The sequence below is a fragment of the Helicoverpa armigera genome, chromosome 11 (assembly GCF_030705265.1).
Source record: "Helicoverpa armigera isolate CAAS_96S chromosome 11, ASM3070526v1, whole genome shotgun sequence".
NCBI lineage: Eukaryota > Metazoa > Arthropoda > Insecta > Lepidoptera > Noctuidae > Helicoverpa > Helicoverpa armigera.
In genome coordinates, this window is record NC_087130.1 from 1,387,134 (window position 1) to 1,399,346 (window position 12,213).

Sequence of the window (12,213 nt, forward strand, 5' to 3'; positions counted from 1 at the left end):
AGGTGAGACGGGCAGCGGTAAAACTACGCAGCTAACTCAGTACTTACACGAGGAAGGGTTCAGTCGTCTCGGTATGATCGGTTGTACGCAACCCAGGCGCGTCGCCGCTATGTCCGTCGCTAAGAGAGTGTCCGATGAGATGAATACTAAGCTTGGTAAGTACTCTACAGATTATTAGAAATCAGTACCTTCATAGGCCTTCTCTGGATTTCTGAAATGATTGGATCATATTTTGTATATAAAATGTGATAAAATCCAGGGGTCATTTCCACTTTTGAACTTGCAGATTAACCGATATAGCACTTTCAGCTTCTTGACCACAATAGTGCTGATTCTCTATAATTGAACCCCACTTCGGTCTTTAAAACGAAGCGACAAATTCTCTTAAATTCTTTTATCAGCCTCTTCAAGTTTGTTGATTCATTCTTCTAAGAATATTAAGCAACGATAAAGTTGTACCTAATCTTACAACATTGAAATAATTATCTAACTCTTTCTTGGTAGACTTGGGTCATATGATAAAATCTTCTTGATCCGTTTTAATATTCTATTCCATGCCTTTATTACTTTTAGTTACTGAGATAATTCCTTATTTTCTGTAACAACTAATATGTTTATGAGGCTCAGCAGGCCCCATGCTAACCAGTAAAAATTATAGGTACTCGGTATCATTTTTTGAGCCTTTTCCCATCTATGTTGGGATCGGCTTCCAGTCTAACTGGATGCAGCTGAGTACCAGTGTGCCACAAGGAGCGACTGCCCTATCTGACCACCTCAACCCAGTTACCCGGGCAACCCAAAACCCCTTGGAAAGACTGGTGTCAGCCTTACTGGCTTCCGACTACCCGTAACGACTGCCCAAGAAGTTCACGTAGGCCAATAAAATAAAATAATCCCTCAGGTGACGAAGTGGGCTACGCCATCCGTTTCGAAGACTGTTCATCACCCAACACGGTGATCAAGTACATGACTGACGGTATCCTGCTCCGCGAGGGTCTACGCGAGCCGGACCTGGACAACTACTGCGCCATCATCATGGACGAAGCTCATGAGCGGTCACTGTCTACCGATATGCTGTTCGGATTGTTGAGAGAGGTAAGTGGGATTGTGGTGTAAATTACAGGAATTGCAACTGTATTGTGATGCCTTTAGGGTATATTTTTGTTCATCTGCCATTAGGTATAAGTGGGATTGATCGTTCGAAATGAAAATTGAAATTTCGACTTTATTGTCATTTTTGTAGGGTGTATTTCGAATAGTTTTTGCTGACTGTCAGAGCCAGCCATCAGGTTGTCTAAGTCAGTCTTTTTTTAGGACAGATAATCAAGCCGATGTTGTGTAGGATATGTGCTTTGCACTATTGCTACCAGTGTGTTTTATTGATTTGCTACCAAAAATCGGTCATCGATTTATCGAGCGTGGGCATGTCAAATGCTGGGTCTCAACTGTCCTTAACAGGTGTAACAAATAGCCAGAAATCATTATATCTGACATCCAGTCTTATCGAGGGTTATTAGGAGTCCCTGGCATCTGGGCCGAGGAGGTCAGATAGGCAGTGGCTCCATGTACTTATGTCATAGCTGCGTAAAGTTTGAATTGAACGCATAATGCTTGTGTCAGGGAATGATACATTATCATTCGAAAACAAAACGTACTAGATTTTGGGGTAGTGATTGCGTAAATAATAAAATAATTACCGAAAAGGTTATAAACTTTAAACTGATAATTAATTGGACTATACATAAGTCATGATAATTAATTGAAGTATATATATACTAGTCATGATAATTAATTGAAGTATATATGACTCATAACGATGACGATGGTTTTGTATAATGCGTAATAATTTACGTTAGTAAAATTCTTACGCTATTCGTTTATCGCTTGTCTTTTGTGAAATACTGTTTATGTAAAGAAAAAGTAGTTTATGACAAATCTCTGTCTAACAAAATTATAGTACTTACACATTCGCATATAAATAAAATAAGAATAACGAATTGCAAAAAAAAAATACAAATCTTTGAAATGAGTTCAAAGCATTCGTTTTATCCAGAATTCTACTATTAAGCGACATAATTTCTTCTCGTAATTAACTATTAAGTATTATTATACTTATGACCACAGATTGCATCTATTAAAAACATAATCAGCTAATAGTTCTATAAATAAACATGACTGAAAAAAATGTTTTTCTGCATACTTGAAATGCGCACACTTTGACTAAGCACCTGCTACATTTTATAATGACGCTATTTAAATCAAAGTCCAATTCTAAATGCGTTATAATAAACAAGGCGTGCATTTTCTTGGCATCAGGAGTAATTCATAATATCTTATAACTGTATTGTTGACACTGCAAAATATGTGAAGTGTTTGTCACTTCTCATAAGTAAAATTCATCGTGCTCGGCGAAATTCACACTCTCATGATTTAATTTGTTGATTAACTGCAGATTTTAATAACCGATCTATCTGTTGTTTTGCGATTGAAAATTGGAATTGATATAATATATATAAGTAAAGCTTATGTCAAAATTTAATCTTCAATCGCAAAACTGTCCAATCTGAAATCGTGTTAGAGATTTGTGGTTTACATTTCTAGTCTCTGGGCTGTTGGAATATTGGGATGAGTCACCACTACCTCCAAAGATAGATAGCAGCAATCAGTAATGTTAGTTCACTTGTTTCTCGTTCTACTCCGTTCATTATGTAGTTAGGTAAGTTGTCAATAGATGGCGTTGTATACAATTGTAGTTCCTTCATACTCCTTCGAGTTGCTCCGTATATCAAGATACTCTTCAAGAATTCAGCTAAATGTGTTATATAGATACACTCAGCGGCACGGAATTTGGCCCAAACAAACACAAGTAGATATCAGCCCAGATAGCCATTGTAAATTTTAATTTCATATGACATATGGTCAGTAATTTCGTAATTGTTAATTAAAATACAGAAAAATGTGTGTCTGTTTAACTTTTATAACACTAGAAACAGATTCCGTTGTTGGAACACAAAGCAGAAAGTTAAGTTTAAATTCAGATAGAAATTGCCGAAGTACTAAACACGTTCCAAAAAAAAAAATAATGATTATGATCGTTTTTTGTTTCTCTTTTATTCACAATTTGATCTGAAAATTACCCTTACTGCAGCTCAAGTTGCTCAAGTAGTGTTGCTAAGACGTCAAGGGCGTACGCAGCGGAAGATGGTTGAAACTTTAAGTGCACCGCGTACAAGTTTAAGATATGCATAGAAAATGTATGATCAGACTGGCCTTTACACAAGAAGACCAGAAAGTGGGGGGGTAAGGTGTTCGTCGGCGCTCTACGACTGATTTATCGTACGTGCAATAATGAAAAATCGGTTTCTCACTGCGTTAGAGATACGCCAGCCTTTGCAAACAGCAAGAGAAGTCAACGTCCGTAAGCACACAATAAGAAGAAGGATGGAGAAACGGGATCAGTGTGCTCGAAGACCAACTAACCCCGGAACTTCTCCCGCACCATCGCATAGCCAGACTTAGGTTTGCAAGAGAACATGAAAATTGGACGCATGACCAATGGAGTAAAATTTTATGGACCGATGAATGCAGAGTCGTCTTAAAAGCTCCAGACGGCCGTGAATGTGAATGGCGAAAGCGCGGAGAATGGTTTCTTCCCACCACTACCAAGCAAACAGTCGGTTTTCATGGTGGGTCCATCTTGGTTTGGCGAGGCATAAGTTCAGAAGCCCGTACTGAATTATTGGTTGTCGAAAGTCGTCTGATAACAGTGCGGTATATTGAAGAGATCCTTTAAAATCATGTTTTACCCTGTCAGGGATTCATACGAAGTGGAGAATTTCGTTTAATGCAGGACAATGCTCGACCTCACACAGCTCTTTGCGTAATCGATTACTTGTTCGAGGTCGGTATTCAAAAATTGGACTGGCCTGCAAGAAACCCAGCCATGAATCCTGTAGGACATGTCTGGAACATGCTTAAAAACCAGGTCCGAGCAAGTCGTAACCCACCACGAACTCTCAGTGAACTGAAAACCGCGCTGGTAGCTCCTGTGAGGAGATCTCTCAGGTGGAGATAAAAAACATCATCCAGAGCATGCCAAATCGTATGCAGGCAGTCATCAGATCAAGAGGAAGAAACACCCATTATTAAAATTCGATAACTTTCTGTTTTGTTAAAAATGTTGAATTTAAAAGTTTATGGTGATTATTGCGGTAAAGGAGTCTGTTTTCTAACTCAATGAAACTTAATGAAAATCCTCACAATTCTGTTGTTTGTTAGTCATTTCCTTTTGGAAAATGAGTAAATTAAACAACTTTAAAATAAAAATTCAGATTTTTCATTTAAATAATGGTTATAAGGCCCAAATGTGCTTGGGCCAGATTCCGTGCCGCTGAGTGTATTACTGCACTCCATTTATAGAGGTCGTGGCAATTCACCTCGGTCTTTGACTGAAAATGTTCATGAAAATATATTTCGGGTGTTTGTCAAGTTTGATTATAGATGTCGCTTTCAACAGTTTGTTAGGCAATATTTTGGTGATAAGGAATACTAAAGGTTATCTACATATGTTTATTTGTAGTTTGTGGACCTTGCACTCCATTTATTAGTATTACGTTTTCGTGTGAAACTTTGATAGGTATTGTTAAATTAAACTATTCATTTCCTTACTGCTAGTTAAACTTGAGTTAAACAAGCAGACTGCACTGATAGACAGACATCCTTATTGAAACTTCTTTGGTTCTAAGAGCAATTACATTGAGAAGATGCAAAACATGAGTTTTCCCTTTTGTATTCCTAACTACAGCAGTGTCTTTGCACTTGAGTGTAACCCTTTTTCTTCTCTTATTAATAGTAATTAAGGTTAGAGCTTGTTTCTATTAGATATAGTTTGAAAGTAGTCCATCTCGTTGAGGCATAATATGTATAGTAATCTCTATGACAGTCCATTGTACATTACTTATAGTGGTACATAGAATTTTTACAGTTGACAGCTGTCAGTTTTCAAGGGGTAGACTTAAAAAGTGAGTAAATAAAACAAAACAAATTATAAAGTATTCATTTATTCATAAAAATGCTTCATTATAAATAGAACGTTTAAACATACACGAGTACAACTCTCACAACAGTTGACATTTGTCACATTTAACATTAATTAGGTCGCATAAACTATACAGATTAAAAAATACTTTCAAGTGTCAAACCCTACGGAGGGCCGACCAACATAACAATACTTCTTTTGACTAATTCAATACATATTGAGCGATTTTTCAACGAAATCGTATTCCAAATTGGAAAATAAAACAGTCTTATTGAAATCAGAAAGAGTGATTTATTTACTCAAGACTAGGGAGACCACTCTCAAATAGATAAAGATTAAACATTAAATAGTTTAATATTAGCGTAAAGTTATTTAAATATACGAGCCGAGGGGCGTCTTTTTTTAATAACAGGAATGTTTTATCATATTTTTTTTTTTGTTATTATAAAATCCGAATTAAAGCTATAGAGGGCCACTTTCACAATTTCCTCTAATACATATTCAATTTAAGTATTTAGGCGGCAAATGACCAGATTTTAGAGTACTACATTCTCTATCTAATATGCTTTTAAACTTTATTAATATTTTTAAAAGTATAACGTGATCTAAAATGTTTCAATAGCAACTCGAATTTGGTCCAAAAGTATCAAAAAATGTGAAAGATGCCCCTAGAATTTAATATTATCGAAAGAGAGACAGTATACTAAGTTGTCGAAGTCAATACTGGCAGGAAAGACAACAAAACAAAAAGGAAATAAACTTAATGAAATTCATTAGAAGGAACATTCAACGCAAAAAATCCATTTTTACAAAAATATCCGATCTCATCAGGAATAATTCCGAACTGAAAGTGTTTCCAATCCGGAATTCCAGTCCAAACTGAACTCTAATCGATTCAGGGTCTAAATTCTAGATTTAAATTAGAAATGCAATTCCAAATTCAAACGTAAACCGTTAGTAACAATCTGTTCCAAATTGAAATCCTTTCAATTCCGAAGCGTTTTATAGGTGTTCTAAAACCAAATTGATACTTAGACGTTGTCGATTTTCTTGGGGGGTGGCCAGAAGCAGGCGTAGCAAGAGTATCTACCAGCGGTGGGGAGGCCGCTGGCGGGCGACACTCAGACGGACTTGGCCTTCTCTCTGGCGTAGTTCTGACTGACAAGCATTACACCCATATTCATGCCGACATTACCCCATTTGAAGGACTCGCTTATCTGCAACAAATAGATTGGAATGTTAGTCTAGAGTTCGATTTTCAAATGTTTTTGACGGGTTTTAGTATGAGACGTCACCGCGCGTTAGTTTCAACGTCTAGTTTCTATCTATAGACTAACACTTCTACAATATTTATGGCGAAAAGACGACATGTCTGATTGGTTAGTTTTCATTTACAATTAATTGAGAAATCAAAAAATTCCACGCGATCTTAATTTCTTTTACTAAAGTTTATCTAATACAATTATCCGTTCGTGACTTTTTAAATGAACCGTAAAATTTTATCATTTTCTTTTAACTATGTACGAATAAAGGTCAATTTATTAATAAATTGCTCGTGATACATATACATAAGTGTTCTAGATTCTGTTATAATTATGCTATGCGTTACACAATTTAAGAGGTGTGACGTTGCTATAAATATTCAATGAACGTAAAATATACAATATTACAAGTTTATATGTAACATGTGACGTTTTGAAACGAGATATCAATTTCCTACTGACGGCGCCTACGCATGTTATGAAAATCGAAAACGTTTGATGATTTTTAAAGCATTTTTATGAGAAATTACCATAAGTTGGTGTAATATTTACAAATCATGTATTTAGGATTTTTTTTAATTTTAATTGTTTTGTTAATAGTCGTGTTTACCGAGTTTTTATAGAGATAATAAAGCTTCAATGCCGTTTACTTGTAACAAATCGTTCCTACGGTCCAGAGTCGTAATTGTCCATTGATATGAACCGGTTTTAGCCGGTGTGTACCTGATCGATTGTTTAACTTTACCATACAATTTGAAGACGTAGTTTTATTAGTTGGGTAATTTGATAACGCTTCTAGTTTTTGTTTATCTGTTATTTTTGTGGTATTTATTACATAGCAGTACATAATTATATTTAGGGCCGATTTTTCAATCGCCAGATAACTTTTATTTGAAGAATATGTTTGACGTTTTGGTAGCTTTGGTATAGAAAATATGTTAAACCGCTGTGTTTATTCCTCAGATAAAAGTGAATAGATGATTGATTAATCGGCGCTTATTATAATATTTGTAAATATTTTATCAAATTAAGTTTTATTTTTGTTTGGTCAATAGCTATAAAGCCCTTTTAATTATTTGTTTTATATTATTTCCTTAATCGGGTTTCCTCCCAAGTGCATTGAAAAACGAGTCTGTCTGAAATAATTCTGAAACGTTTTCCTTACAATTGACGCACATGTATATTTTATACAAAAGTAGTTTCATTGAATAATAAAATAAATAATTCATTGACTGCAGATTTTAAATCCGGTATTATGTTTTTTCCTGTTTTGTTGGGGTTTATACTAATTGAAAACAATTAACATTAACATACGTAGAATTTATTTTATAATAAAATCTTTTAGAATAAATGCATAATATTTAAATTTGTGCATAAGAGAGCTAGCTACAAAATGTTTTTTATTCATATTATTCATGGAGCTATAATTTTTATAATAAATCTTTAAGTTTATTATCTTCCGGCATAACTTTTCTAGTTTCTTTAATAATATAGTTCAAATAACTTCGACTAACCAAAATGGGGTACACGCATTCATTATAAACATCATTAATTTCCATTATTTTAACACGTCAATTAATCATCGTCTGCCCATATTTATAATATCTAAATAACCCACTACCAAAGTATTTTACATAAACCATACTTTAAGCACCAATATACCAAAGATCATAGAATAATCTAGAACGACTTATAATATATCGAATTAAGGAAATCCCTTTATATATGGATTATTTAAATTGATGCGGATACCACAGCGAGCAATAACAGTTCAATTATCGTTACGTAAATAAATAAGTTATGTAACTTATATATTGAATTATTTATTTTAATACAATTTATGTAAAACTTATCTCATTACTTTAGGTATGGTACCTAAAGTAATGATAAGATTTATAGTCTTTAAGGACCAAAAGGGCCAAAAATGTAAGCCATAGGAACTAAATATGTACTTCTTAATAAAAGTATTAATATCCTATTACTAAATCAACATACTATACTTATTGAACACACTCACAAAAGTACGCAGACTGTCATATAAAATGTAATAAACAGTAATTATGTTCGCGTAGTAACAATTGTCCGATACCAATGTTTACACAAATGCGTGTCAATGTATGTATTGCTTTAATCAACTTGTATTGTTCAATTGCTTTCACTTTTCAGTTGTTGTCGGGCGAAAAGTACGTCATTTGACATTTTACTACGTCCGTTTATCGTTCAATTTTTTATTTAGAAACGGTTAGAATTTTGAAGTTTTTTCTTAAAGTATTGCATGTAATTAAAAATTACCTATCCAGACGTTTAATTGCTCTAAAATCAATAATCGTGGCTTTGAGTATAAAAAATGCACGACCGCACGTAATGTCAGACATTTTTAATTAATCATTTTTCACCGGTTTATCGATCATTTCGTGACGTATTTTTACGTAATCGCGATTTGTTCGATCACAGTTTTTCCGCTTTTTAATCGTTTTTTTAATATTATTTGTATGATAAGACAATGATACAACACAATGGGGCACAAATATCTGAATCATCTCTCAGTCACAAACGGACGTCGGTTACGTGACCACGCTCAGGTATCAAAGAGTTAGAACACACAAAAGGCACACTGACTCCTAAACATCTTACAATCTGTTATAATTCAAAACCTCACCGGTATTTGTTATTCTTGCCAGCTGTAAGTGTCCAAAGCGCCTCAAACGATTACCATCAAAAGATGATAATCATAGGTGTTTTCGACGTCGTTAAGCTGATCTGTAACAAAATTTCTGCTTTGTGCGATCTCTTTTTTACTTTCCGGACCCATTTTGTACCCCATGCATGATGAATGATCGCCAGTCTTGATGTGCCAATAACTCCGATGCCCCATTCAGTCCATAGTAAAAAAACTCAATCGGCATAGACATACACATGAAGCTGAATATTAAAAGCATTTTTACGATGCTCGACTGAACGCAAAAATGTACAGGGTGTAAGTAATACAGCCGTTCAAACGTGTTGCTTAGCGTCGAAATGGCGGGCTTACTTTCCACTTGCGTCTATGCATTCGCATGCATTAAAAATAAAAGAAAAGAAAACAATTCTAGAACCAAACATTAAAAAACGGAACATTGGGACGTAATGAAGCGCGTATATACAAACGTGGTACGATAACTGAACGCGAGCTCGTAAAACGTGTTTATTGGTTACTAGAATTCTATGCGGGCTACGTTCTAACTTATGATCGTGTGCAATTTACCTGTCTCATGCGAGCCTCTTGCGGAGTCTCCCCGTATCTGCACCAGTGGACGAAGTGCAGGGTATTGTGCCAATTCCTCTCGAACCTTGATTTAGTTGCCATATCCAGCTGCAATCAGTAGAAGCTCCTTAGTAGCTGTTCCACTGTTCGGGTGTGCCCACTGTTTCCAATAAACGAAAGACCCCTTGAGGTTTTCGCTATCTGAAACGAGAGGTTTCCAATTCTGACGCAAGCCTACGGTATTGAAGGAAGAACGTCTAAGTTCGATCGAGTCACTTGATAAACCATTCACGGTTGGAATCTTATCATGCATTAATCTAAACTATATGGGATTAGTCTAAGAAGAGAAAGTCTTATTAGATTGATAGTGATTTGAAAGAATTTGAATCGACATGGGAAAGACGGCCAAAGGTTTGAATTTGCATAGACTGGAAGCCAGTCTCAAATATTTTCGAAATTAACAAATCATGCCTTGAAGCGGTTATCACACGATTACAATTGTTTAAACATAGTCTAGTGTTCAAAGTGTCGTGTCGTAATCTTTTACAATATAAACTGTCTGGTTTTAGCAACGTTACATTACAAAACTTGTGTGAAACTTTAGCCTCGGTATTAAATATATCGTGGGTCATTGAAGGCCGTGTTTCGTTATGTCACTTGTACAACTATCAGTACAGTGCGTTTCAGTGATAAAATAATTTATATCAGCTCCACGTAATGATGTGTAACATTCAAGTAACTTTCAGTTATCATGATTTGCTACTAGACTAGTGTAGTTAGATAGCGGGAATGTTGTTGAGCAAAACGCAAACTTGTTTTAGTAAATACTGGAATTGGAAACGTGGACTTCCGAAAGTTTCGCGGTGCTAGTTACCTTGGCTCTGATATCCTTCTCGCTGTTCGGCGTCTCCTGTTTGTCGTCCACATTGTTGATGCGTATCACGGAGTCCTTCTTCCAAAAGGCACCTAGTGTTGTCTTCACGACACGTTTTCTCACACCTTTCTGTTGAACGGTGTACACGTCTATCTGTTCCGGGTTCTTTGTTTTTTCTGTCGGAAGAACACATATTTTTTTTATTAAAAAACCGGATCGCGCATGTCTCGCATCGGCATTCCATTCACGCTTCGCATATTTAAGTAAGAAAACGCCAAGGCCTTTGGCCTTTCGAAACACAAGTTCTCGAATAACCGACTGTCATTCGAGCTTTTAACGCATCAACAATCCATCCGTTGATCTCATTAAAGCGAATTGTGCATGCACATGAATTATTTACAAACGCTATTGTGAATTCGTCTTGTTACGTGTGACCGTGGGTGAACTGTGCCAACTTTATTTAGTCTCGCTCGGAGGCTCATGCGAAGTGAACGTTATCAACGCGCCCTAATTACGATGCATATCGTGACCGAACGCGACAACTTTAAATTCCTTTGACGTTATACAATGCTGATAAGAATTAATTTGGCGTAATTAGTACATCGAATATTGTACACACCTTTACCCTTCTTCCACATGGCGACTGCATACATGTGATAGTCTGGCGACAGCACAGAGTCCGGGGGCAGGGGGTCCTCGGCGCGCACTTCCAGGATGAAGCCTGTCTCGAGGACGGCGCACAATATGTTCTGTTCATCATGTTTGAACCACTTGGTTTCGCGGAGCTTGTGTATGGCCACTGACGATCCGAAACGGGGTTTCTTGGGCGCGAACAAAGCCTGTGCCTGACTCCCGAAACGAGACAGGAGCCCCTTCACCGTCGGTGGGGACGGCGCGAGGCTCTTCTCAGGCGGCTTGATCTGCTGGAAACTCCGGCAGGTCACGAACCTCGCTTCCATTGAACCCCTCTCCAAGCTCAAATGCACGAGACAATTCCCCTTCCACTGATTATTACGTTGCGAAGGCGTCGCGTCTTCTTGGTTCTTAGGCGCGGCAATGTACTCTCACTCGAGAAATCACGTTTTATAAGCAACACTTTCACAATTTATTTAGCGCGTGGTATTGCGATCGTTGTAAGACCGAACTATACGGTGGCGCAGTAACGTTAGACGCGGCGCGCGTGCGAGGGAGCGTATTTATAAGGCCGGCGGGGGCTGCGGGCCGCGGGGGGAGCCCCTCCGGTCTTTCTGACCTCACTAGTGTTGGGTATTGTGCGATAACACGCATGTTTTATAGTATTCATTGTTGTTTTAGTGCAGCTTTTGTTGACTGCTGAATAATTTTAGGTGCTTTACCGTTATGTATTTTTTTCTGTTGCATTAGATGTACGTAAACAATCTTATTTAGTAGATTTTGTTATGTACATTTAATATTTGCTGCATTATACGTGACTCACTTGTTATCTCGTATTTAAAAGATAAATGTATAACTTTTATAAACTTAGCGCTCTACATATCTATTTGTGGTTTTAGTCACGTACATTTTCCTTTTTATCTAAGGCTTTCTAATGCCAAGTAAGCGTTCTGTGTTAAAAGATTTCCTAATAAAACTAGACTCTTTTACAACTCAGACACTCTAAGACTTCATAAAAATATTAAATACAAAGCCTTTTTACCACCAGCAGGAAGATTGCCCGAAAAGCCATCAAACCATACCAACGACTACATATATATTACTACAACTCCACAGCAGTACCCTAATAACAACAAATCACCACATTCCATAATCCCACTCA

The 12,213-nt window shown here is 36.6% G+C and overlaps 2 protein-coding genes across 4 annotated transcripts in view; one reads left to right on the top strand and one right to left on the bottom strand.

Moving 5' to 3' along the window:
* LOC110373700 (pre-mRNA-splicing factor ATP-dependent RNA helicase PRP16) overlaps positions 1-12,213 on the top strand; it is a 108,093-nt gene that overhangs the window by 8,879 nt on the left and 87,001 nt on the right. Inside the window, exons 10-11 of the mRNA XM_064036750.1 lie at positions 3-155; positions 902-1,095. Of these exons, the coding sequence (XP_063892820.1) occupies positions 3-155; positions 902-1,095 (347 nt within the window). The remainder of the gene's footprint in view (positions 1-2; positions 156-901; positions 1,096-12,213) is intronic.
* On the bottom strand, positions 5,045-11,618 carry LOC110373701 (uncharacterized). Of its 3 annotated transcripts, XR_002429385.3 has the most exons (5): positions 11,038-11,615; positions 10,419-10,594; positions 9,545-9,652; positions 8,960-9,060; positions 5,045-6,255 (listed from the first exon to the last, which is right to left on the bottom strand). XR_002429385.3 is itself a non-coding variant. In XM_021331041.3 (4 exons), exons 1-4 carry the CDS (start codon positions 11,375-11,377, stop codon positions 6,160-6,162), a joined length of 720 nt encoding a protein of 239 aa, XP_021186716.1. In that variant the 5' UTR covers positions 11,378-11,616; the 3' UTR covers positions 5,045-6,159. The 3 variants fall into 3 exon arrangements, 2 of the variants coding, with proteins under 2 accessions (XP_021186716.1, XP_021186717.1); XM_021331041.3 differs by lacking the exon at positions 8,960-9,060 and having other exon boundaries at positions 11,038-11,616; XM_021331042.3 differs by lacking the exons at positions 5,045-6,255; positions 8,960-9,060 and having other exon boundaries at positions 9,605-9,745; positions 11,038-11,618.

Coding starts and splice junctions, on each gene's coding strand:
- LOC110373701 (XM_021331041.3), bottom strand. CDS start 11,377: ATGGAAGCGAGGTTCGTGACCTGCCGGAGTTTCCAGCAGATCAAGCCG. Junction 9,653..10,418: donor AGAAGGATATCAGAGCCAAG/GTAACTAGCACC, acceptor TACTGATTGCAG/CTGGATATGGCAACTAAATC. Junction 6,256..9,544: donor AAGAGGCTCGCATGAGACAG/GTAAATTGCACA, acceptor TATTTGTTGCAG/ATAAGCGAGTCCTTCAAATG.